Here is a 27,451-nt window from a genome sequence, read left to right as displayed (position 1 = left end):
AGTGTGCTCAGAGATCCACCTGTGGAGGGCTCCAGTGCCCCGCTCAATGGAGTCATCTTCTCCACTGAGGTTCCTCACAAAGGTCTGGGCTTTACCACCACTCTGCGAGGTACCAGGGAAACACGGCAAGCACATCGCAGCATTGGGCCCGAATCATGCTAGGTGGGTCCGGCACAAACCAAAGAGTGAGGAAGAATCACACAGAAAGGGGCCGGATTGCAAAAGAAAAGTGGTTCGGAACCAGCTGAAGCGAGTGGTGGACAACCTGGAGCAGGTTCTGACTGCACTGAGGGATGTTCAGCAGGAAATGAAAGAGGTAAAGATTTTTTTTTTGCTTGATTTTGCAGAACTAGGCAGTGGTTAGCACGTTTGCATCACAGTTTTGAGGTTCCGGGTTCAAATATCAACTGTGTGGAGTTTGCTTGTTCTCCCTGTGCTTCCATGTTCCCCCCCCCCCCCCCCCCCCGAGTACTCCGGCTTCCTCCCACATTCCGAAAACGTACGCTAGATTCATCGAAGAGATGTCAGACCCGTTTATGTCACAGGCCCACATTGTAGTTCAAGTTTCCCTCAGAGCAAAGTTAGGACCCTAATGAGAACAAGCGCTATAGAAGATGGATGGCTGGATGTTTTAAGAGTTTCATCCAGGGTGTGGAACTACTTTCTGGGACCTCGTACATTAAATCAATTATAAGTGACTTTATACCAGCGATTTCCGACATTTATAGAGCCAAAGCACATATTTTAAAATTGAAAAATCTCACGGCACACCAACAAACAAAAATGTCACAAAAAGTGGATACATTAATTACTCTATGTACTTCCTGGCATCTAATAGAAGAACATTTATTTGTTCTGTCTGTCACTATTCCTCACTGGGCTAAATAGATAAACAAAGGTACATTATTTCTTGTAAAAAAAAAAAAAAGATAATAATAATAATAATTTCTTTGAGCAATTAAGTCAAATTTGACAATTTCCCACGGCACACTAATGTGCCACGGCACATTGGTTTATACCATTGTTTTTCGCATATATACACATTGTATTGCCGTAGCATACACGTAGTGCTTAGAAACACAACAGACACATTTTAAACACATTGTGTGTTACAATGTGTTTAAAAAAAAGAATAGTTCAGAGTGGGACAGCAATGTCACGACTTACATGCAAACTTTCATACAGGGGCGCCAGGGATTTGGGGCCACAGGAACAAAAAAGTCACTTTAGGTCCTTCCACATCAATGCCGCCAATTGAAAATGAAGTCCTACCTTGATGTAGGAGTCTCCCAGTCCGTCCGACCGTCGCTTTGTCGAATTTTTGCTTTGTGATGGGTAAAGTAATGCCCTCCGATGTGGGCAAGGATAGCCACAGTCGCCGTTAAGAATACAAAATGAGAACACTCACAAGGAGCTGCTGTAGGTCACAACTTATGCAACCCGACTCCAGCTCCTCTCGTCACACACTCGGCCACACACCAACCAGTTAATTTCTTTACATTCTCTTATATTATGCTTTATTGTGTTTTATACACTACAGTGCTACCGTATGTTTCTTCATTAAAACACACAACAAAAACATGATGGTGTTTTTTTGTTTTTTTTTTGGGGTGGTCGAACTGATTAATGGCATTTCAATTCAATGTGGAAGATTGATTTGATCGACAGCGGTGCCTTGAGATTCAAGTTCATTTTTTTCCTGTGACAACGCTCGTAACTCAAAAACACTCGGATCTCAAATCTTCTTTCCTCATTGAACTGAACAGAATGCCATTAGTCCGTTCTATGCCATTAGTCCGTTCTAGCCTCGACAAAAAAAAAAAAATCCAATTCTTTAGCATTATAACAACACCACTTAAGACGCCGTTTGTTAGCTCGTCTATGGTGTTTCCCATTATGTGTTAGCATTTTGCTAGTGGATTGTAAGAAAGTTATGTGGTTGTTTTAAATACACGACATAATTCTCATTGTTTTATGTTTAGTTCGCCAGTAAACTTCAACCGCGAGCGGCATTAAACAGCCATCACACAGTGCTCGGATCTCAAATTTTTGCTTGCAAGCCAAAGCAAAAAATTGTTCAAATGACAGCTCGTCTTGAAAAACTCCCAAGTCGGGTCACTCGTATCTCAGGGCACCACTGTTTGAGTCAATTTAGTCACGAGCTTGATTACGAAACTTGTAAGTGAAAGTACTGCTGTAGCATTTTGTAGGGCCCATAGAATGTCCATCACTCTCTCCCCCCTTCTTACACACCCCAGTCTTGCTACTTTTTATATGACTGAATGCCTTCAAGAGAATTAAATATGCATTAGAGAGTCAGCATTTGGATTGGGTGCATCCACCGCAGTCTGCAGATTATTCCCGCAACTCCGCTCTTGGTCCCACTCGCATCTCCCGTCTCCAAAGCTGCGCAGTGTTTGCTCTCAAGTCATGCGTAGTTCTTTTCTTTCTTTAATACGGGCGTGAATAAGATGAAAGTCACGCCTCATTTGCCTCATGCATTCACATCCTTGCCGAGATGATGCGGCATGACATTAGGTGGAGCGTCCACCTGCTTCTCGTGTGTTTCCTCCACCTGAGCTGTCATCATCATCCCTTTCCTCCAAACTTTTCTTTTCCCCGGACAGATGCTGCTCAAGGCTCAGCTGGACCACTTTTCATTATCCATTTATGGTCGGGGCCCTCGCGTTGCACATTATCCGCATTTCATCTGCATCCGCCGGGTCAGTGATAAATCTCAGGTATTAACCTCGTCATCCAGGGTCGGGGGGGAAATGGTTGGCGTGTGCTTGTGTTGCTATATCACTGATGAAAGTGCACGGAGCCTTGACAGGAGGCTGCCAACAGGCTGACACTTTTATAAAAAAATCCCCAATTTTCACAAGAGAGTCAACACATCAAAGACAGACAAGGCACAGAAAACTTTGTCGCGTTTCTTTATCTCAAAGCCCTGTTATATCATTCTGTTGCATGAACAGAATTTGATTTAGGAACCAATTACTGGTTGAATTCTAATGACGCTGCAGCTGCTTTAAAGTTAAACCCGCTTGACAGCAGCTACCAACAGTAGAGCAATAGTAGAAAGACGATGTTTTGCTTTGCCATTTACCGGATTAGTTTCTGCCCATTAGCATAACAGTCATGTAGACTGAAAGACTACAGTTATTGTAAATTATTATTCTATACCATATACCAAAGTAGGTACCTTTTAACTTATTAATGTCACGGAAACAAATAGTTGGGTCTTTGGAGTGCAGGCTCACCCATCAAGTGTGAAATGAAACAACCGAGTAAATCTTGAGTCAATCTATTTCTGGAAATGTGTCAGAGAGCGACCCGTCCTGCACTTACGCCTCACGAAACAGTGAGGCAAATTCACATAATTGCCCCCACACAAAATGTGTCCACCCATGACATGATCGGCTGGACTGGTCGAAGATATAAAGCCACTTTCAAGTAGGAGTCAGATGATGTCACATACACACAGTGTAGTGTATGAAGTGCTGCATCCGTGAGTGAAAATGCTATCATAGTCTTTTGGGGTGCTCACTTTTTTCCCCCTACACTAGTATGGGGTCTGCTTCTGCAAGTTTTAGCAAGCAAACTGCTGCAGTGGAAGCCCACCAGCGAGATGTCGACCACCAGCCCTCCGAGCGAGGTCGAAGAGGAGACGGGCAAACGCTGGTTCAAATGTGCCAGCAAACATCAGCCTGCTGTTAATCATACACTTACTGATGAAACAAAGCTCAGGCTTTGCTTGAAATCTGATTATAATGATTAAACATTTTGAGCTTCTAAAGTGCAAACGTGAGACTGTAGGAGAACTCTCTAAAAAATGTATGATTAATTCATTAGTCACTGCAAATATAAGGAATGTTTGAAAGAACTGTTGCAATCCTGCGATGTTATCAAAAAAAAAAAAGAAATTTGCAGCTTTATGTAGATTTCCACCGAAGTTGAGGAAATTGGTAATTGTTCACTAACTATTCAATAAGTGTCAAAGAAAACAGCATCTTCTTGGTGGAGGTCATGATTTTCGAGTTTGGACTGACATTGAATCATACATTTTATATTCCTATACATTATTAATTAAAAACTATATTTTAATTGGTATTATTATTATTTTTACTGTGATTAATTCATATCCTGTGGCTCATCCAACCAACCCTGTCATAACAATTTTACCCGAATGGTAATCCATTTCCTACTGCCTATCTGAGGTCGGGTCGCAAGAGCAGTAGCTTTAGCAGGGATGCCCAGTCTTCCCTCTCCCCAGCCACTTCATCCAGCTCTTTCCGGGGGTGATCCCGAGGCATTCCCAGGCCAGCCGAAAGACGTAGTCTCTCCGGCGTGTTCTGGGTCGTCCCGGTGGGACCTGCCCGGAACACCTCCCCAGGGAGGCGTCCGGGAGATGCCGAATCAGATTCCCCAGCGACCTCATCTGGCTCCTCTCGATGTGAAGGAGCAGCGGCCTCTACTCTGAGATCCTCCCGGATGACCGAGCTTCTCACCGCATCTCTAAGGGAGAGCCCGGACACCCTGCGGAGGAAACTCATTTCGGCCGCTTGTATCCGGGATCTTGTTTTTTTTCGGTCACAACCCACAGCTCGTGACCACAGGTGAGGGTAGGAACTTAGATTGACCGGTAAATAGACTCCTTCTTCACTACAACGGACCGATACAAAGCCGCATTACTGCAGACACTGCACCGATCTGCCTGTCGATCTCCCGTTCCATTTTTCCCTCGCTCGTGAATAAGATCCCAAGATATTTGAACTCTCATCCCCAACCTGGAGAGGGCACTCCACCCTTTTCCGAGTGAAGGCCATGGTCTCAGATTTGGAGGTGCTGATTTTCTTCCCAGCCGCTTCACACTCGGCTGCGAACAGCTCTAGTGAGAGTTGGGGATGACGGCCTGATGAAGCCAACAGAACCACGTCATCTGCAAAAAGCAGAGATGCAATACTGAGGCCATCAAACCGGACCCCCTCTACGCCTCGGCTGTGCCCAGAAATTCTGTCCGTAAAAGTTATAAATAGAATCGGTGACAAAGGGCAGCCTTGGCGGAGTCCAACCCTCACCGGAAACGAGTCCGACTGACTGCCGGCAATGCGGACCAAACTCTGACACCGGTCGTACGGGGACCGAACAGCCCGGATCAGGGGGTTCGGTAACCCATACTCCCGAAGCACCCCCCACAGGACTCCCCGAGGGACCCGGTCGAACGCATTCTCCAAGTCCACAAAACACATGCAGACTGGTTGGCCGAACTCCCATCCACCCTCGAGGACCCTGCCGAGGGTGAAGAGCCGGTCCACTCGGTATCTCGGTGATCTCAGCCACAGAGATACGAAAGCCCACCTCAGAGACCCCAGACTCTGCTTCCTCACGGGGAGGCGTGTCGGTGGAATTGAGGAGCTCTTCGAAGTATTCTCCCCACCGACTCACAACATTCCGGGTCGAGGTCAGCAGTGCCCTATTTCCACTATACACAGTGTTAATGGTGCACTGCTTCCCTCTCCTGAGACGCCGGATGGTGGACCAGAATTTCCTCGAAGCCGTCCGGAAGTCTTTCTCCATGGCCTCACCAAACTCCTCCCATCCCCAGGTTTTTGCCTCAGCAACCACCAGAGCTGCATTCCGCTTGGCCACCCGGTACCCATCAGCTGCCTCAGGAGTCCCACAGGCCAAAAAGGCCCGATAGGACTCCTCCTTCAGCTTGACGGCATCCCTCACCGCTGGTGTCTACCAACGGATTCGGGGATTGCCGCCACGACAATCACCGACTACCTTACGGCCACAGCTCCGGTCGGCCACCTCGGCAATAGAGGCGTGGAACATGGTCCACTCGGACTCAATGTCTCCCGCCTCCCCCCCGGAACATGAGCAAAGTCGGAGGTGGGAGTTGAAACTCCTTCTGACAGAGGATTCTGCCAGACGTTCGCAGCAGACCCTTCCAGTACGTTTAGGCCTGCCAGGTCGGACCGACATCTTCTCCCACCATCGGAGCCAACTCACCACCAGGTGGTGATGAGTTGACAGCTCCGCCCCTCTCTTAACTCGAGTGTCCAAGACATGCGGCCGCAAGTCCGATGACAGGACCACAAAGTCGATCATCGAACGGCGACCTAGTGTGTCCTGGTGCCAAGTGCACGTGTGGACTCTTATGCTTGAACATGGTGTTCGTTATGGACAATCCGTGATGAGCAGAGAAGTCCAATAACAGAACACAGCTAGTGTCCTGATCCGGGGGGGGTTCCTCCCAATCACGACATTCTAACAAGATGCTAGCCCAGAGTCGCACGCACATACTCTGCACTTCAAAGGAAAACCAAATGCCTCCGCCATAAAGCTAGATGAGAGGGGGAAAAGCAGGTCATCCTTTGACATCAGCAAGGATGTTTTTTGGAACAGAAAACAAAACAATAATACCTCTGTTCCGGCTCAGGATTTATCTGTGCACAGGTGGACGGCGAGGTCAAACATTTTCCTCAGAGTAATTTTCTCGAATCATTGCAACCACCATTATTTTATTGCGTGTGTGTCCACAAAAATTAACTGCATGTCTCTGCAAGCTTTATAGAAACATACACGACATGTTCCCTTTTGCAATCATTATCTTACTTACGGTCTATTGTTGTAATTGACATGAGTGCTTAGATTCTGCCATCTAGTGGAAGAACATTCAGCATTCACTATTTGTGGTAAATAAATGATCATTTTCAGACCGGATTTGCCGTGGAAAAGTGGTCGGGAATCCCTGATTTTACACGTATGTATTGCCTGTCGTTGGGTGGAACAAGTTGACATGTGACCAAAAAAATCGTGGTGATTAATATTTTTGTGCCTTAATCCAAATATAATTCATATACAATACAAATGTATTCATTTATAAACCAAATATAATTGGATATTTAACATTTTGTTGAACTATCCAACCAGCCATCCATTTTCTATAGTGCTTGTCCTCATGAGGGTGTGCTGGAGCCTATCCCAGCTGACTCTGGGCGAAAGGCAGGGTAAACCTTGAACTGGTCGCTGGCCAATCGCAGACCTATGGGCAATTTAGAATCTTCAATGAACCTAACATGCCTATTTTTGAATTGTGAGAGAAAGCCAGAGTACCTGAAGAAAACCCACGCAAGCACGGGGCGCTCATGAAACTCCACACAGGAGAGCCTGAGCTAAGATTCAAACCCAGAACCTCAGAACTGTGAGGCAGGAATACTAACCACTTGTTCACCGTACTGTATTTGTTTAACAAACATGAGAAAATATGAATTAGATGATGGTTTGGAATCTGATGACAAAAACATAAATAAAAAATACCTCTCATCAATGTAATTGTAAAAAAAAAATGTCAGTGTTTCAAGCGTGCCAAATAACAGTAAAAAAAAAATTGGGTTTTGGCAGATTGGGCTCCAATATTTTTCACCTCACACATTGTATTTATTATTTAAACCCGATTAATTAAAACCCTGCACTCAGCCGTCTTATAAATCCGATGAAACCATGGTCTGATCATCTAAAAGCACATTATCTACTTAAAAGCATGGATGAGTTGTGCTTAACTGATAATTACGTGTGAGATATTGAACATTCACCATAAGATATATAATCTATTTGAAATATACCCTGTACTGCAGTGTTTCCCAACCTTTATTGAGCCAAGGCACATATATTATATATTATATCTCATGGCACACCACCAAACAAAAATGTCACAAAAAGTTGATAGTGAAATAATTACGATCTTATCACAATTTACTCACAAATGTACTTGTTCAGTATGAAATCTGGGCCTGTTCTGTTGAACACAAAACTATTAACAGTATTCTGTTGGATCATTGGCAACAGGTGGATCCACATGTTAATTGTACCTTCTGCCAGCTAGTGGAAGAGCATTTCATTGTTCTGTCTGTCACTAGACGGTGGGGGCATCGAGAGATGAACAAAGGTACATTATTTGTTGTAAACAAATAATCATTTTTGGACCAAATGAGTCAATTGGATAATTTCCTGCGACACATCTGAGGATCCCTCATGGCACTCGAATGTGCCACAGTAGTTGGGAAGCATTGCCTGGCCTAGAGTTACAATTATACGCAACTCACAACAGGTACATTTCCTAGTTTAGAATTTGTATTTACATAGTCCTCTTCATCATTATGATCATATTTGGACATCATAAGACCAAGATGACACCGAACAATTGATCAACAGTACCTCGCCATTGCGAGGTTTCAAGCAGGACTTTCTCAGAGGGAAGGGTCACAGTTTCATCAGCAGGTTGAAAGGGAGATACAGATAGACTGGAAGAGTCACAGAAAGGAAGAGAAGTAGATGTCCTGAGACACTGGAAAAAAAAAAACATCTGTTGAGAATTCTGACGTCCATCTCCTTGTTAGAGAATAGCAAGTTGTACAATTGTACATCGTAGCGCTACAGGTCCAGTGATGCCTTTATTCAACCTGCGTATTGTTGTCTAGGTGGTCCATCAGATCGATTATCTGACCTCCTGCATAGACCTGGATGAAGAAGAGCAGTATCAGGCAACAGGAGGCGAGAGCTGCTCCTCTTCGGGCTCCCACGAGGTGACGGTGATCAGCGCTTATCCGAGGCCATCGGTGTCCGTCGACCACCGAGGAGCCACTTTCGCCCTGAGGAGAGACCATCTCAGCGGGGGAAGATCGCCTCCAATTGCGTTGCCATGCCAACTGGGCACTGAGTTGACCAGAACTCTTCGGTTTGAAAGTTCTCCCCAACGAGGAGGGCTGCTAACGTTGGTCAACAATCCCGATTCCTCTACTCAGCCGCTCCCCACAGTGTCCCCTCAAAGAAGTCTCCCCGTTAGGCCGCCCACACCCGGACTCTCCCCGTTGACGGTCAATCTCCATGCGCCTGGCAGCCCCAAGTCTCCTCCGTCCTCTCCAGGAGGCTCTTCCTCCGTCATGATCGGCCCCATCTCCCCGGTGTCCCCGAAGTGTCATCCGACCGCCGCGCTCGGCCCATCTGTCATCATCGAGCTGCCGCGAAGCGACCACCAGGCGACCGTGCGCTTCTGTCGAGCCGGGACACCTCGACACCCGCCTGCCAGCTGCCCACCCACGGACTCGGAAACGCCGACGCACGCCGACAAAGAGAGGCGAGCGTCCTCGGCGGGGCCGCCTCTCGCCGGGGCTGCGAGACCGCCATCGCGGCAAGGCTGCAGGGCTCGCAAGCCTCCGCCTTACCCTCATCACAGATTCTCAGACGCTGCAAAGACACTGCAGGATCCCCGCAAAGCTCCTCCGTACCCCGAGAAGAGAAGACTGCTCTCAACCATGGTGTGAGACTGCGGCTCCTCCAACAGTCAGTAAGTCCATTTTATTTATTTATGTTGCAGTAATCACAGAAAGGACTCACCTACTCCTTCACATAGGCTCTGTTCAGAATCACACCTATTCACGATACAGTGGTACTTTGATTTATGATCTTAATTTGCTCTGTGACCACGCTCATAACTCAAATAACTCGTACCTCAAATCAACTACCCCGTTGTAAAGGTGAGTTGAAATGAATGCAAATGCCATTAATCTTCAGATGCAACTAACGATTATTTTAATAATCTATTAATCTGTGGATTATCTTTTCGATTAATCGAATAATAAAATAAAAAATACTTAAAATTTCCACCCCTTCATTCAAGAATAGGACATTATTTCAAATTGACAGTGCAGAAAATTCACAAACATAAGTTAATTATGATTCCGTTACTGGTTTGGTCCGTGACATCTGTCACAAAACAGGCAAAAGTGTTTTCCAAAGTAAAAGATGTTTGCAAATGTCTTATTTTGATGAAAGAAAAAGACAGTCTGCTTTATTATTATAATAAATATAATTATGAATAATAATTGATTAGTTTCCGATTAAGCGGCACCGTGGCAGACTGGTTAGAGCGTATTCCACACAGTTCTGAGGACCTGCGTGGATTTTCTCCGGGCACTCCGGTTTCCTCCCACATCCCAAAAACATGCATGGTAGATTAATTGACGACTCTAAATTGCCGTAGGTGTGACTGTGAGTGTGAATGGTTGTTTGTTTGTATGTGCCCTGCGATTGGCTGGCAACCAGTTCAGGGTGTGCCCCGCCTCCTGCCCGATGCTAGCTGGGATAGGCTCCAGCACGCCCGCGACCCTAGTGAGGAGAAGCGGCTCAGAAAATGGATGGATGGATAGTTTCTGATTAATTGTTGCACCTCTACATTAATCCCCCCCCCCCCCCCCCAAAAAAAACAAATAAAAACATTGTTTTGTAACATGTTTTTAATAAGTTGTGGCAAAGATGTCCTTGGACAACATGTATACAATACACCACCTGTCCATCCTTCGGTACAGTACTTGCTCCAATACAAATCAATGCACACGTCACATTTTGATATCACAATACACACATACGGTAAGCACAATGAGCACCACATGAATCCATATTATATAGCACAATGCATGTGCTTACATGTACCTACCCATATACATGCGTACATGTGCACCCATAAACATTTTACTAATATTATATTTCTTTGTTGATTAGAAGATGTACATCTGTTTGGCATGCATAATTATCTATGTATAGCACTTATGAATCTGTGTTACGATTGTCCTCTTCTTGCTATCTACAGTATGTACAATATTACCTATACATACAATATTACCTATACATTTGTCTATATAAATAAAATCCCTATGTACTGTAGTGATTTGGGAGTAGTGAATGAATGAACGATTCAATACACAGACCAATTCGCAATAGGTTTTACACATCCTACACACTTTTAAAAAGTGTTTTAATGAGTTTCGATTCATTTAAAGTATTCAGCGTTTTAAAGTATTATTGTTCTCTCACTGTCAAGAAATGGAAGCTTGTCGTCTAACATCACTTTGAGGGGATGAAAACAAGACTAACTCACACAGTTTTTTAAATAAGAGGTATTATTTCTAGATGATTTCCATCCAACAGGAGAGTTTCAAGGCCGGGCCACATCGAGCTGAGACAGACCAGGTTTCCAAGGTGACAGGACATAGACTTGGGGTGAGTAAGGAAAGAACAGCTTGTCTACAAATCTCCCTGGTACTTAGGCAGACCACGCACAGGCCATTATAACATCTGTCCGGGTTAATGTTCTGGTAACGAGAGCCCCTGTGCAGATGCTCGCTTTGTACCTACAGATTGAACTCTTCGGGCCTGATGATCCCAAATTGTGGACGCTGACTTGCATGTTCACTCAAACAGATTGTGGGCTCTGTTGGTAGTTTTGTGGGGCTTATCTATTATGATTGCGGTACAATTGGCAGCTGGTGTAAAGGTGGTGGTGGCCACTGTATTTAGAAGCTGATTTTGCGCCTTAGGTAGACTCTGATGCTTTTATATATAATGGGACATTTTGGGACAGCAACGCAAGTGCAAAGTTTAGTTTGTAGCGATGGAATTGAATATTGAATATTACTGAGTTGCAGAAAAGAAATCTATCACTCGGATAATTTTGGGCAAGACAACAACGGCATAAAAGCCATGTTTTGTTTAATTGAACGTGTCCTGATTGCTTGGATCTATGTGCCTGTCCTGTGTAGCATTGCATTGAAAACGTGGGACAGCACACCTAAAAATCTGATCTGGGTGAGCCTAGCACCAACTCCCACAGTGTGCCGAAATGACCCAGGTGCAAGGAAATGGAGAGTTGAAAGGAGTTTTGTCATAGGCGCTATGGCATGACTCCTTCTTGTGGCTGGCACAAAGCCAACCCTTAGATTACTCAGAAGCTACAAAATTGCATTACTGAGTAGATATTCAAAGATGCAAAATGAGCGACCACAAGTTGTCTCGGGTTTGACAAATTCATTTATTTGCATCTAGTCTAGTCCTCCCAGTATTTTGTGCATTCGAGTAGAAAGAAAAATAAATTCTGCACAGTTTTTTGCCCATATGGCAGACAATCCTGGGCGCCACCGGTTAGTAGCTCAGCTTCCACATCTGTTTGTGTGACCAATCAGGTTTGCCGCCATTCTTTACATCCACAAACCTTTAGTAAATCAGGCACTTCAAGAACAACGGAAAAATGGACCAATTAGGGAAATTAAAGGAGCGTTGTTTTTGCAAAAATGACGAGCAACAACTACTGGGCGCATTACAACGTTGCGGGTTAGATAAACGCCACCAGGTGTTGGGATATAATGGGAACTAATTGCAGCTCAGACTACTTTGGCTCAGTGATGCACAAGAGTACACGTAGCAAGGGGGAAAGAAGTGATAAACTTATCCAGGTCAGATAAGACTAAAGCAGGGTCTCACGGCGCTGAGCTGACAGGGTCACTGTACCCTCCACAGGGGGCAGCTTGCCATTGGTTGAGTCCTTCAAGGACCCCTGGTGTTAGAAAAATCCTATTGCCTTTGCTGCCTATGGTTTGACTGACCCGGTCCACAATCTCCATCTGTTCCCTTCCAAATATCAGGAGATGCAAAATAGAGGGGGAGAAGTATGCGGCAGGTGTGTGTGTGTGTGTGTGTGTGAGAAGAGACTCTTGAATACAGTCCTGATTCATTACAGCACCGCAAAGCCATGTTTTATTCATTTAGGTCACTCATTGCTCACACCAGAGGTGGTTATGCAGTTTATTTCAAGCAGGTTCTTTTTTAAATTTTTTTTTTTTTTTTATATAAAGATTGCTTGGTGGCTTTAGCATCACTTAAGCCCAAAGCCTGTTTGGTCATGCTGAAGAAGACATCAGCTGGGCTTTATAGTTTGGACTGCAAAAGAAAATAACCAAACAGTATGATTAAAAAATGATTTGGTCGTTTGTGGTTAGGCCAATTTTTTGGGGGGTCTTAGGAGCCCTTAAAACGTTCTTAAGCACCTCCTAAATGCACTGCTGGGGGTTAAGCCCCCCAATCCATAAAACCTAGTGACGGCCCTCATTTGGTTCTTTTCAATACATGACGTGTAATTGTTCTAAGTTTAGTTTAACAGTACACTTCAACAGGGACTGGCACTAAACGGCTTGAAGCCTCTTTTTTGAAGAAATGTTCACTATTTGCCAAACTGCTGCTTATTGTGAAGTGAGTTGAATTGAGTTCACTGCATACAGCGTTCATATCTCAAGTTTTCACTCGCAAGTCAAAGCGACAAAAAAAAAATAATCAGCTGAATGACTGCTCCTATCTAAAAAAAAACAAAAACTCATAAATCGTGTCACTTGTATATCAAGGCACCACTGTATTTGGGTTTATTAGGTTTATCAGATTTTTTTTTTTTTTTTTAGCCTATCCTGCAAAATAAAATAAAACATCTTTGCTGTTTATGTGCTCGGGCTAAAGCCCTGTCTCATATAAAAATATTTCTTTGGCACCATCTTGCAGCATATTGATGCCAAAGAACTATGTTGAAGTACAGGGAAGACCTTCATTCAGGCCGTAGCCCTGTCTCATAACAAAAAAGTGCTCTGCCGCCACCTTGTGTCAGCTATAGGCAATTCTAGCCCTTTTTAGTTGGGATGTAAATTACAGGTTTTTGCTATTCCTGGCAGGACTCGACCGTCCACATACACACACAAAAAATTAGGTGACCTCTGAATTGTACCACTTTTGGGCCATTTGACTGTTTGAGGCAAATGATGAGAACAGAGACATCTTTATTGCCAATCTGTGACCTTTGACAGTTGAGTCAAGTCAAGTTGAGCTCATCAAAAGTGGGACATGAAAGTATTTACATCTCATGGCAGTCTTTATCAGATGGCCGCCGAGATATTTTGGAGGGAGCAGCAGTGAGGCGGACCAGCTGGCAAACAAAGTCGTGTCTGCCCAGCAGCAACATCATGAGTGGACTTTTATAGCACGCCATCACAATCTGCCCTGCTTCTTGCCAGCGTTGAGTGTAGTTAGAACAAAAAAGGGATTTTTATATTCTGTTCGGGGGGAAGAGCAAGGGGGGGGGGGGGGGGGGGGGGGAAACGTTAGAAGTGCAAAAGAGTGATCATGTCAACATAAAGGCTGCCTGGAGTGTCTTAGAGAGGACACGGGTGAAATGATACAGATGTAGAGCACTAGGAAGGCTTTTGATCCTTTTATTACAGAGAGGATGCCTTGTGCGTGTCATGGCTGTAGTCAACATCAACTGGTGTTCCCAGTGTTGCAGGTCAACGTGACAGTTATTGTATATTTAAACAGCTTTGGGAGTTGGAGTCGGGGGCAATCAAGATGAGCTGCTTTCTCTTGGCTTGACATAAAATGAATGAATCCCTCCCGACTCTTATATACACTGTATGTGCCTAAGTCTACAATGATCAGCGAGCGTCATATACGTTCCCATATGTACTCCAGGATTTAGTCCATCCCTGCAATGACTTTCCCCTGAAATGAAGAAGCAACAATGAAAGCCCTTTATCTCATGTATCCCGGGATGATACATGCTAATGGGGCAAATACATTTAGAAACATTTATTTTAATGGAGTCGTGTCTGTTGAGCAACTGTCTCACGTTGTTGCTTCAGAGCCGAGATTAAATTGGGAATATTTTAGTGCAAAACAAGTTTATCTTGGGCATGACAAGAAGCATAAAAGATTTGACAGGACTTCACTGGCAGGCACATTTTGCATGAAAAAAACGAAACAAAATTGAATTGAAGAATTCAACGACATCCTCGCATCCGGTGTTTACCGACCTTGGGGTCTCACTTACTTGCATGGCGGTGCTCCCGAGGCCGGGCCCCCCCGGGCTGGATGACTGCTTGGTGTTGGGGGTGACCTCTCATGGCCCGGGGCTGCTCCTTGGGTTCCCCCCACCCTTATCGTTCACTTGTCGGGTGCCCCTATCCTGCCCTCGGACTGGGCGGGGACTGGCTGCATCGCGGGCCCTGCGGGTTGGTGGGGGGACGTCTGGCTCTCCTGGGGGTGGAGGGGGGGTGGCATTGGGTCCCTGCGGCCCCCGCCGGGTGGTCGGTTGTCGGAGCGCCCCGGGTCCCTCGGTGTGGGACGTGTCCCGTCGGCCGGTCTGCTCTCGGGTGGACCACTGGGCCTGATCCCGCCCCTCGATTGATTGGGTGGGGTTCTCAGTCGCCGCGGTGCGGCCACAGCAATTACAGGACACTTCTGTCAGTCGGTATCAATTCACTTGGATGTATCCGCACACCCCTAGGACTCTTTTCACTGGGTGTGGGGTCACGCACTTACCGGGACAAATAACTCATGAATATGCAAATCTCTTGTGTATCCCCTCACTTACACTCTCGTCCTGTATACTTTTATCATTTACATAATTAATGCCACCACACTCCAGTTGTACATGCGGGTTCACGACCCTGGTCCTGCATGCTTCTTCTCCTGTCCTTGTCCTGTTCTATCTTGTCCTGTCCTTCCCTCACAGGGTGTAGCACTACAGCCCCATGCAACACTCATATTTAACATTTCATTGTTGTAGATAATGTAATGATTCAGTGCTCTCATCCTGTTTACAATTAGTGCTTTGTCTTTTGCCTTTGTTTGTCCCTCCCTTCGAGAAATGTTCTGTTCGACTGATCAAGTCTAATTCTCAATAAACCTCAATTATAATACCAGTATATAATATAATATAATATAATATAATACCAGAAGATTAAAAAGTCCACTGTGACACAGTAAAACTGTTTCGGCATAAAAGGGATACATATTTTCCTAACAGCCGAACAGGACAAAAAAAAAAAAAAGGAGGCAATTGTTGATTCTACACTGCAGTGACGGTGCAGTACCATAAATGTGCAAAGAAATGCACAATTTCACTATCGCCACACTATTTTTGTTATTTTCCTTTGTAAAAAGTGTATTTGTTGTTACTTTTTTAAATTTACACATTAAGAATACAGTTTTACTCGGGTGTTAAGTGCGCAATATATTGTGTGTTCATTATTCATACGGAAGTGCGTGGTCATAAATGGAGGTTAAGGACTGACTCACAATACTCATCGTAAACAATATTTACAATGAAAAGTTTCAACTTCGTCTGTAGTCCGGACTGTGAGCTGGTTTAACGCGCCGCACGGCTGACGTCACGAAGGAAGTGCTTCTCCCCTCTGTCAATCACCCACAGCTTTGCTAATTAAACAGTTGCGTAATCTTGTCACGTCAAAATTACGACGGTGGGAGCAATGATGTCTGTGTGTGTGTGTGTGTGTGTTTGTATGCCCCTGATATCAAAGCCACTCACTTTCAGGTTTACATACACGCACGCACAAATGCGCGCGCGCACACACACACACACACACACACACAGTTGTCTTCATGGACCACAATCGGCATCCATCTATCAGTTAAGAGTCTTTAGAGAAGTGTACTGAGAATGGTGTGCTTGTTTAGGTACTTACTGTACCGTGTTGGCTTGTCAGTTGCTCATTTAATGTGACTTCTACACAAATATTTAAGTTATTGGTTCATGTTAATGACACCCTTCTGTAATTTGTGTGGCGTACATTACCAAGTAATGGGTATGGTTAAGTGAATGCTTTTTTTGTACTGGGTTAGGTAAGTGATATTATTATAAAAAGCCACTTTGTATAAAAATTGAGTAACATCTTATTTACTTGTTTATTTGTGTTTTTCCCAGCCATCACCTGGATGTGGTTTACTTCCTGTTGGGACCACCGAGGGATGCCTGACTGGTGGTTGGGGGGGCCTGCTAAAACCATTTCCTCAACCTACATGGGCCGCTGGTGGAGCGAGAGATGACCCAGCAAAGCAAACAAGGTATAAACATCACATCTGTGTTTTCTTTTAAAATTATTTTATTCACCAGAGAGGAGAAGGACCAGGAATTATGGAAATGTTGCCTCTGGGGGATAGAAGCAACGGATTTGGGAACATGATGGCATCTTATTTCAGGACTAACAGCACCCAAAAAAGTTGTATAAAAAAGCTAGTTTTCTCAATCTTTCAAATCAAAACAAATGAGGTGCTGTACAAACATCACGTGTTTGGATTTTATTTATTTTTATTATTATTCATCAGATATGATGGGGAATTGTGGAAATGTTTCCTCGAAGGGATGCAAGCAACAGATTTGGGAACATGATGGTATCTTGCTTCACTGGTATAAAGACAAACAGCACCAAAATTGTAAAGTTTGAAAATTAGGTTCACATTAAAGATGTACTGAAAAGACACTCATCTCTCTACAGAAGTAGCCAGTCCCATTCTTAAAAATAAAAAAAAAATAAAAAAATCATCTGTCCAAAATCACACCCAAGGTAAAATAATCACAAGTAGTGGTGATTTGTGAAACATGCTGCAAATAAGATTGAAGATAATGTTTTGGAGATTTTTCATATGAGGGAACAGAGTATTATAGTACTGCAGGGGGCTTTCCTAAGAGGCCCTTACTAAAATTATGATGAAAAAATACGGTTAGATTTGTACGTTTATTATTGCATATGGAATAGCCCCGATGGATTAGAACACATTACGCCTCACAAAGTTAAGAATAAACGACATCGGAATGGTTCTCTTAGTGTAAAAACATCATATGGTGGAAATAAAAATAATGTTGTTGTTGTATTTCTCCCGTGGAGGGGCAAATGCTCACACTTATCTAGCCTTCATCATCGTCATCCTCAGTCACGCAACCATTCCCCCAAATGGATCCTTTATTGACGAATGAGCTAAACCGCAGAAGCTCACCCGGGAAGGACGCCCGATGCGGCGACCGAGCCCCGACCGCTCACAGCTCTTGGTGTCTTGTGCGTCCGACCACCATCAGCTTGGACAGCTGAGCCTTGAACTTGCCTTCTGTGTGGGTCACTGGAGTCAGAAGGGACACGCAATTACTCCATGAAGGAGACCCCATGCTCAACTGGAGACACCAGTGTTCAACTGGAGAGCCATTGTTGACAAAGAAAGTGGGCCATAGCTGTACCGTTTCTGGCTCAATTGACTCGCGAAGGCTGCAGCTTCCCCCCTACTACCTCGAATCTGATGCTGACAGTCTTTCAGACGAGCTTTTTTTTTTTTTAAATATTTAAACATGAAAAATAGACTAATAACCTACAGAAACATCAGATAGTCGTCAGATCCCATTTTATCGTAATTTTTGTCTGAACGTCACGCCACCCGAGACCCCCCGCCTCTTCCAGGCACACATTCACAGACACTACAATATGTTCTGTACTTTCTTCTACTTCAATTTGTTCAAATACATTTACGAGTTATAGGTTGAAGTGTGTTTTAATAACTTTTTTTTTTTTTTTTTTTAAATGTTGGTTTTAGCTTACCTTCATTTAACTAGGAAAACCTTAAGATTAAAAATCTCTTTTACGAGTGTGTCCTGGTCAGTATTGCAGAAAAGTTATTTTTTCCTCACTAATTCAATTAAAAAAAAATTGGAACTCATTCAGATTCATTGAACATGGAGGAAAATACTTTTCACACAGCCAGTTCCTGAGAATTTGTATTATATATATATATATATATTATTTATTATATGGGGGCATTCTTTACGTGATGTGATGATGCCTCCTCGCTCAAATAGAGAGCAGACCGTGCAGTGTTGGTGTGGATGCACAGTAAATCTGCCAGCTGGAGGAGGCTGAAAAGAGAATCACGCTGTTCTTATTCTCTACCACGCAAGGGCGAGTTGGGCAGAAGTCACCGCTCCAACTAAATTTAACACCCCCACCCACCAATCACACTGGCGACACGCCGTCATGTTTTGGGGCATGTGGCAGAAAACGCCACACTAGTTTTGGGGGATTTTTTATTTTTATTATTGTTATTTGCTTTTAGAAGGTTGGGGAGAGCGCAGCCCTGGTACCAAATGGTCAGATGGTTGGGGACCACTGTATTAGGCAAGGTTACGGCCTGAATAAATGGCGCTTTTACACTCACTTCAATGGAATTCGTTGCCCCCAAGATGCCACAGAAAGACCCCGAAGCAATATTTTTGCATTAGACATTCCACACACATTTCGGCACTGACCTGTCTGTTTTAGGAAAGTCCTTTACGTAATATGTTCCACGTGGGAACTCTGTATTACGGTGGCCGACAGGGGCAAATGCGCTGCAAACGGCCATATGCTCCAAATGCAGGAATGACGCAAAACAAAAAAACACACAAGCACATAAAGCAACAGCAAAAGAAAAACGCTGCAATTTAAAAATACTGCAATCACAGAAAAGAACTGCAAAGGAAAAATGCTGCACACACACACACACAAAACACACAAAGACGCCAAAACAACTGCAAGAGAGAAATGCTGGACGTTCATGCTACACAACAGAAGTCTGCCGGGCCACAAGTGGGTGCGACCTACGGGACGGACCATCCCGTGAGACCACGGAGTGCCTTTCATAGATACTAAACAGGCCATCATCCTGTTCCAGCCCAACTAAACAATGTGCCTATGTGGCAGCCATGTTGGGGAGGTCGTCATTCCCTTAGAAGGCAATGCATGGACTCTCAAATTAGTCGTAACTTGCTCATTTATCACCAGATTATCATGAGGGTTAAACTTTTGTCAATGCCAAAGCTAGCAATACGCGGCATTTGATAAACAGCAACAACAACAAAAATGTACATGTGAAATCAAACTCCCAGTTCCCTTGTCATAATTGTTCCTGCTGTACAGCATATGGCCGTTTGCAATGCATTTGTCCCTGTCGGCCAGCGTATTGTATGGTAGAGAGGCGTACCAAATACAAGTAAATGAACCATTACACCCCAAGTAATAAAGTAAAGTTGATGCACTCCTGTTAAAAGAATTTTATTTTCCAAAGAAAACGCAAGCACAACCAGGGATGCAAGTTAAATATTTCAGTTTCCGGGGTGTCTTGACTTTAGTTCCACTGCGCACTTCCACATAATTACATTAAATATTTGAATGAAAAACACTTAAAGGCCATAAATATAAAACAGTCCAATGAAAACCAGTGTAAGTGGCAGTAAATGAGTGTGCCTTGTTGTGCCGAGGGACCACACATTTGTACACCGCTGGGCAAACTAGCTGCATGCCATTCGTAACCTTGAAATGTTGGACGTCCGTGTCGTTGTAAACCGAGGACCCCCTCTAATTTTATTTTTTTTAATAACCGCAACCCACCACTTGAGAATAACTGCAATTCGATGAATTTCATTATCTGCTGTAGTGCAGGGAGTTGGCATCCCTAAACAGACCAAAAATTGGATCATTCTAGGGTTCGGCTGGTGGTTGGTTTTAATTAACTGACATTATGGACTGCAAACAAGCCAAAAATGTTGATTAACGTGAACTCTAATGTCGTTTGGCCACATGAGAGGTAGGGGTGACCTAGACACAACAAGCACTGGGAGATGATTAAAACTCACCTGTGGACTCTCCGATGGTGTATTCCTCTGAATTAAGATCCTTATCATTCTGTCCTAAAGCCACTGCCACCTGCGACTGCAAACACACACACAAATATGATGCAAAGGATGAGGAAGAAGAGGTTGAAGGGGTGACAACAAGGTCAAGGCGATGCTCCGAGGGGTTGTTTGTGCACTCATTTAGTAAGGTTATTTCTTTCTGTGCATGTGTGTAGGGAGGTGGCGGGAACACCGAGAGAACGTCCTGAACGGTGGAAGGAGGCGTGGCCACAACAATTGCTCAGGAAGACAATCCAAAAACATCCGCTCTCTCTCTCACGAAACCCAAATAAAGTTTCAACCTTTTTGGCTCTTCTCTCCTCTGCCTGATTTAATGTATTGTTCGGGATGTATGATGGCTACAACCCAAGGGTGATAAAACGGATTTCCATGGAGACAAGTGGTGGAAGGTAAGTTGAAAAATGAAACACTAAATCAAAAGGGAAAGCAAAGTGGTGGTGGCGGTGACGATTCAATTTGGCTCAGCAATGTAAGGCCAACCCATTAGAGGCACGAGGGCTAAATTCATTTGCAACAGTGCTGTCTGTATCGAGATGTGCTATTTCCACCCCTAGATGTCGGTAAACCTTAACAATGTCTGAATGACGTTATGTTGGAAAAGAACCGGAAAGACAACTTAGTCACGTCGGTGTCACATGTCCTTTCCTATGTTCGAAAAGGAAGCACCTTTTTATCTCTTTCTGACCGTATTAACCACAAAGGTTAAGGAAAGGTGGTATAAAGGTTAAAATAGTGTCGCCGGTTAGAAGATTTGACTTTCCGGAGAGTCCCTATGTCACGTGATAAAAAAACAAAGGCGTTGATTGGCCGAAGACTAGATCTGTGTATCGCCGATCGATTGCTATCCCTTACAGTTCCCGGATGTCTGTCACAGCTAATTTGAAACTGAATTTGTCGAACTGAATCTGAAATGATCAAACTGAATGTAAAAACATATTATTGGAATTTTCATTGCGGATTAAAAATGCTTACATTCACTTTCAAGTTTATTGGACTTCAGTTACTACAAATGCAAATTAAGTTTTTCAAGTTCAGTTCGTAAATTCAAATTCAATTCCTGGTGGCACATATTTCCGCCCATAGCATTGCACTGCACATTGCAAGAAAATCATGTCATGTCTAGTCATGGATGAAGAAGCTCCATGTGAAATGACCCCGTTTCAGACATGGGCAGCTCACAAAACATTTACATTTACGAAAGGCAAACTCGGGCAAGCGTTGGGCACAGACATCTTGAGCCTTGTTCTACTGCCACGTTGGAGGCGTCCTTAGTTACAGGCTACACAAAGAAGAAGAAGAAGAAAAAAAGTTCATCTTCTGCGCCACCTTGCTTGATTATGTGACATTTGTGCCGACTCTGTACTTTCCAAACCTCCTCAGAGCGCGGTGAAGCACTGTGATCAGCACAATGACGGGGGAGGCTGGAGTGAGTGTCGAGAACATCCGTGGTAATAGCAAGTCGAAACTGTCACCGGGGCTTGTGTCTTTGCTAAGGCGGGGAATTGGTGTCAGCTGATCACACATTGTCAGGGGAAACGCTGGTAAGGCGCAAAGGTTAGAAGGTACCACCTATACAGCTTTCCCTCACTATATCGTGGTTCACCTATTGCGGATTCAGTGCTATGCAGATTTTCGTTTCCATATATCACGCATAATTTGCTATATCACAGGATTTTGAGTGTATACTGTAATTTTCTTGTGGTAAAATAAACACTTCCTAGCCTAAAACATTGAAACTGTAAGAAAACAAAACTCAAAGCACATATTACAAGGAGTACACTGTACATAATGGACAGTACGACTACATTACTGTATGAAAGGCGGACTCACGATTGGTCCAACAGTATGTATATCTTTGCTCACTTGCATGAGACAGGCCAGCCGCTAAAAAGTGGCTAACAGTGTGTGTAAAGTGTTCCATAATTGCCAATCCATGGTGTACTGAAAGCATGTATTAAAACACCTGGGAACGGTTTACAATTGTGAAAATTATGCATATCTTCAATCACATTTTAAGTTTTTTTTTTTTATTATTATTATTATTTTTTTAAATCATTTAAAAAAAATTGTTCATCATCTGTAACTGTAACCACGCACTGACCCTGGAGGATTCATGCTTGTGAACTTGAAAAGCAACATTGATGACACAAAAGTAGTTGGTTTGTACTTACGCATGCATTTGCAAATTCGACTTTGGTTCCCTTCAACTCCATTTTGAACGCAGTGAAAAACAAGTATGATTTCCCTGTAGGCCTTTGCAGAGAAAACAAACCGATTAGTTGTCATACATACTGATTAATTTGCATAACTTTGTTCATGTAAGTGGGGATGGACATTGTAATTGATTTATTGGTCATCATTTGGTCCCGTGTGGAATTCATTGGTGATTAATCGTGTCTTGAAGCAATTGAGGCAAAATGTAGCACAGTAAGTACTTGTTGATGCAGGCTCAACTACTTTGTGGTTGAAAGAACGACAACATTATGTTGCTCATGCTTACATCACACAGACTTCCAACATAGCACACTTCCTGTGGACTGCATTATTTGGCTCAACGCTGGAATTTAAACAGGAGCCCAGAATATTTAGAAAGTAATTTTCTTTTTAAAGAAAGAGTTAAAATAACAAATTGTGTACTAAGCACCCACACCCTTTACCACGTTGCAGTAATTTACATTTCTGTTTCAATTGTTGTCAATCACTTCTTCGGTGTCCAAAAAGCCAAAGAAAAAGAAAAAGATAATCCATTAATCCATCCTCTGAAGTCGCGCAAGATTTGCTGACGCTTTGCGTGATCTCACGGATGATGATGGTTTGAAATCAATTTTGTTTGTTTTGAATACATTTGGGTTGCTCCACTAATATGCACTCCGCATAGGGCAGTCATGTCAACCTCCCGGCCTGCGGACCAGTTCCGGCCCAGGCAGCAATTTCGTCCGGCCCGCGGGATCAATTTGAAGCCAGCATGACACTGGCCCGCACGACAGCATCAGCCAAACGTGCACATAATTCCATGAGCAGCGTCTTCTTTTTGTTTGAACTATACAGCACTCAATGTTGGGTGGGGTTGGGCATCAAGAATCAAGAACCGATTGGAACCGGGACCAACGTTCCGGTTCTCCCAGAACCGTTCAAATTAAAACATTTGGGTTCCCAGTTTCGATGCCTAGTCCTCCAGCTGTGAAGAAGAAGTGGCGAAAAGCAACGAAGAAGCGGCGTAAACCAACAAAGAAGAACGCGCACGATGACGTACTTGTGCCCAACGGCGGTGACGGCGAACAAAAGTGTGTCTTAAATTTGTTAAAATGAATGACCAGTCGCCTCAGCGCAACACTTGGAATAAGATTGTGCAAAGGAGTTTTTCCCGATGTGTAGCGTCTGACGCGCTCCGAGTCTCAGCCTACACCACGCGGAGCATCAGTCAAGTCAACTCTCAGTCAGCTGGGTGAGTGAAACAAAAAAATTACATCTATGCCAACATTGAGGGCGCTAACAAGGTAAACGGTTGCTTGCACTTTTGCACTGATGATTTTTAGCGTTTATTTTAGTCTTCAAACCAACGTAAGAGCCAACGAGAAAAACAACAAGAAAAAGCTTAACATTGGGCTATAACTTTACATCACAATGAATTGGGACAAAATTCACAAACGTTGTCTCACACTATCAGAAACACTAACCTTGTGCCTCATTGATGGGTAGGGCAAGGAATCAGCGCTTTATAGCATTTGGTTGCATCCATTAAAAAAATAAAATAAAAATAAAGAAATTTAAAAAATAAAAACAAATCACCGGTGCCATGTGAAGCTACTTTTCGTGGCAAAATGCTGAGTTCTGGTGCGTACCCTTCATAATAAAAGGCTACAAGTTTACAACAAGAAGTCAAGTTAAAACTTGCACATATAAACCATTTGATGTGATCAAACAGAATACAGGGGCTACTATATAGCATTGTTAAAATAACTATTTTAACAATGTTGTCAGTGAAGTCAACTCTCAGTCAACTGGGTGACTGAAACAATAAAATTGTTAAAAAAGTTAAAATAACTATTTTAACAATGCTATATTTAACTTTTAGCTGAAACATTAATTAATGAATATTAAGTCAATTGGGTTAGTTCCACATACACTGCCTTTTAGTTGATAGGTTTGATATTGATACTGGTTATAAAGAGCCTCGAGTCAAATGTTCACTTTAGTCTATGCTGCGGGCTGCTAAGAAAATGGATGTTCATAATTTGGACACCCTTTATTTAAACCATGCAAACTTTTTTGACCCAGCCCCCTAAAAGAATCGAAATCGAGAATCGTTTGGAACCGGAACCGAACTAAGGAACCGGAGTCGGAACCGCTCAAATTCAAACGATGCCCAACCCTATTTATAATGTAACATAAACAACATTAAACTCACCCATTGTTTTTTACTTTTCACAGGAATTGTGTAAGCGCCGAGGGTGACATTTCTCCAACTTGCCAGGTCCACCGCCTCCGTTAAGTAACACTATGAATGTTTACTAGTACTTTGGCGCCTTCTATTAGTCTTCGCCAAAGCACGTAACAGGAAGTGACATTTGACCTGTGTGTTTGAATTAACGTGTGAGGATAAATGACATTATTACCACCTACCAGACATGGGGCACCAATTCTCCATGCTACTCTTGCTTGTTTCTTAAGTTTTTCCTGTTACTGTGCTAATACACGTGTGCGCGCGTGTGTGTGTACACTGTCCTCACCTCCACACAGAGCAGGAAAAAAGCTTGTCGTCATCACTAAGGCCCACACTCATGAGCCATTTCTAGAAACAGAGGACAACATAGCTCATCACTATCACAGTAAATCACAATCTCTTGACTGGAATTCACTATAATGAACCAACCAGCATTTGCATTGTGCATGTTGCAGTGCAAGAGCCAACCCTGTGGTCACACATAACATGCCGCAACTGACCTGACTGTAAGGTTTGAGATTTCAGTTACAATGGTGCTTGGCTACTGTGTGTCTTGGTGCAAAGAATGATGAGAGTGTTGCAACTTCCTGTGGTGGAAAACAGTTGTATGACACTCACCTCATTGGTTCCTCCTTGTGTGACAAATGAGAATGAGCATTCATACCCCCCCTGAAAAAAACAAAAAACAATGTTGACACATCTTCAGCTACATTCCATTAAAGATTACAACTCATGTTTGCCTTTGCCTAAGGCATCACTCAGTTTTAAACTTGAATAGTCAGCGAGTGCCTCTGAAGAAGAGAATTGATTTTTATTATCACTAGTATGACTGCAGAGCAATTATCCAGCAACTGATCTTTACAATCTAACTACAACCATCTTATTAAGGGATCCAATATAATAAATGGAATGATCAAAATGAATTGTATTAGTCCAGCCCTTGGAATCCCTACAAAAGCATACTTGTATACAATGTAAATATCAGTGCAATAATAAATAATAATAATAATAATATATTAGCTATAGTAAAAGCTGTAGCTGTACATATGAATTTTAGTGTCAGCCACATCATTCCAATGCTTGTAAACAATTACACTTAAAAAGTAATAAAATAGAGTAATATAAATAACTTAATTATATCATTGCTAAAATTAAGTGGCGACTTCAAAGCGATTAAAATGCTAAAGTATATATATCACGAATTCTATTCCTCAGCCAATGAATGACATCTTTGTAGCGGCCAGCGACGTGTCAGTCGTTCACTGGACGCGGCGTCATCAACAAGCGACAGAATGTAGTTTGTCGCCGCGTTCCAAGTAGGAAATTTGACAGTTGGCATTTATAAACGCAGACTTGAAAGCGTTCCAGTGGAAAGTAAACACAAAAGATGTCTTAAGACCTCCCTAAGAGTTATTTAGCATTTGAAGGTACATTAAAGCATTATGCTGAAAACTTACCAGTATGTGTACACATGGATATAACTGAGGTCCGAACTTTTCAAGAACGCAGCCACCCCCTTTTGTTTACCAAGACTACCACAAAATGTGTGTATGTAATGCACAGCATCTCTTAAAGCCGATAAATGCTTGTAGACAAACGACACTATAGTCACCGGCTGTCGTGTGGCAGTGACAACACTAGTAAACCTTTACAAAGACATGCGAAACAAACAACATTACTGGAAACATATTTTTGAAGCGCATGCATTTTGTCGTTTTTATATGAATATACATACAATGGACTCTGCAAAAGTGTACAACGTCCCTCCCGGTTTCACGTCAAACTCCACCGTTTTCGTTTGCTCATCCGAAGCCTCAGCCGGATAATGTGACAGAAGCACCACGAAGAGAAGACAGGCTGACAAGTGAGTGACACAAAACTTGTTTGTCGTTGCCATCTTTCCCTTCTGTGTGCGTGTGGAAAGAGAGCGATGATGCAGACTCATTAGTCCATTTTCAGAGGGGCTTCTTCTTCTACTTTTTCGGCGGCTGGCAAACTGTTTCGTTGTGCATTGACACCACCCACCGATTAGCAATGTGAACTGCACTAGTCTTTTTTAAAGTCCATTTTTTCAAGTCAAAATACGCCTTCTAACTTTGTCACATTACAAACAAAGTGTTGTTAACAACCAGAGGTGGGAACAAGTCATTGCTTTGCAAATCACAAGTCTCAAGTGTTTACCCTCAAGTCCCGAGTCCAGCCGCAAATCATACACTTTGAGTTTCGAGTCCTTTCAAGTCATTTTAACAACAGTAATAATATATTTTAATATATATTATATTTATATGTTGAATTAATATACTAGTGAGGTGAAGCGGTACTGAAAATGGATGGATGGATGGATGGATGGATGCATATTATATACTTATATCGGCAGCGCGGTGAATGGCTGATTATCACATCCGCCTCACAGTTCTGAGGTGAAGGGTTCAAATCCGGCCTTTTTGTGTGGCGCTTGCATGTTCTCCCCGTACCTGTGTGGGTTTTCTCCGGGCACTCCGGTTTCCTCCCACATCCCAAAAAACATGCATGGTAGGTTGACTGAAGTCTCTAAATTGCCCGTAGGTGGAAATGTGAGTGCGAATGGTTGTTTGTTTGTATGTGCCCTGCGATTG

General features: G+C 43.3%; 2 protein-coding genes across 6 annotated transcripts; one reads left to right on the top strand and one right to left on the bottom strand.

Annotated features, from left to right (window-relative positions):
- Positions 1 to 35: 35 nt before the first annotated feature.
- On the top strand, positions 36 to 20,676 carry LOC133406062 (uncharacterized). 5 transcript variants are annotated; one of them, XR_009769019.1, is made up of 5 exons: positions 36 to 316; positions 8,490 to 9,355; positions 10,996 to 11,067; positions 16,604 to 16,743; positions 20,548 to 20,676. XR_009769019.1 is itself a non-coding variant. In XM_061683314.1 (3 exons), exons 1-2 carry the CDS (start codon positions 47 to 49, stop codon positions 9,330 to 9,332), a joined length of 1,113 nt encoding a protein of 370 aa, XP_061539298.1. In that variant the 5' UTR covers positions 36 to 46; the 3' UTR covers positions 9,333 to 9,355; positions 10,996 to 13,976. The 5 variants fall into 5 exon arrangements, 2 of the variants coding, with proteins under 2 accessions (XP_061539298.1, XP_061539299.1); XR_009769020.1 differs by having other exon boundaries at positions 10,978 to 11,067; XR_009769021.1 differs by lacking the exon at positions 10,996 to 11,067.
- Positions 16,762 to 26,819, bottom strand: mydgf (myeloid-derived growth factor). The gene is made up of 6 exons (XM_061683316.1): positions 26,572 to 26,819; positions 25,455 to 25,505; positions 25,123 to 25,184; positions 22,564 to 22,645; positions 20,333 to 20,408; positions 16,762 to 17,793 (listed from the first exon to the last, which is right to left on the bottom strand). The coding sequence occupies exons 1-6, from the start codon at positions 26,779 to 26,781 to the stop codon at positions 17,714 to 17,716; spliced, it is 561 nt and encodes a 186-aa protein (XP_061539300.1). The 5' UTR covers positions 26,782 to 26,819; the 3' UTR covers positions 16,762 to 17,713.
- Between the last annotated feature and the right edge of the window lie 632 nt (positions 26,820 to 27,451).

The sequence above is a fragment of the Phycodurus eques genome, chromosome 8 (genome assembly GCF_024500275.1).
Source record: "Phycodurus eques isolate BA_2022a chromosome 8, UOR_Pequ_1.1, whole genome shotgun sequence".
NCBI classification, from domain to species: domain Eukaryota; kingdom Metazoa; phylum Chordata; class Actinopteri; order Syngnathiformes; family Syngnathidae; genus Phycodurus; species Phycodurus eques.
This window is presented reverse-complemented; position numbering and strand designations above follow the sequence as displayed.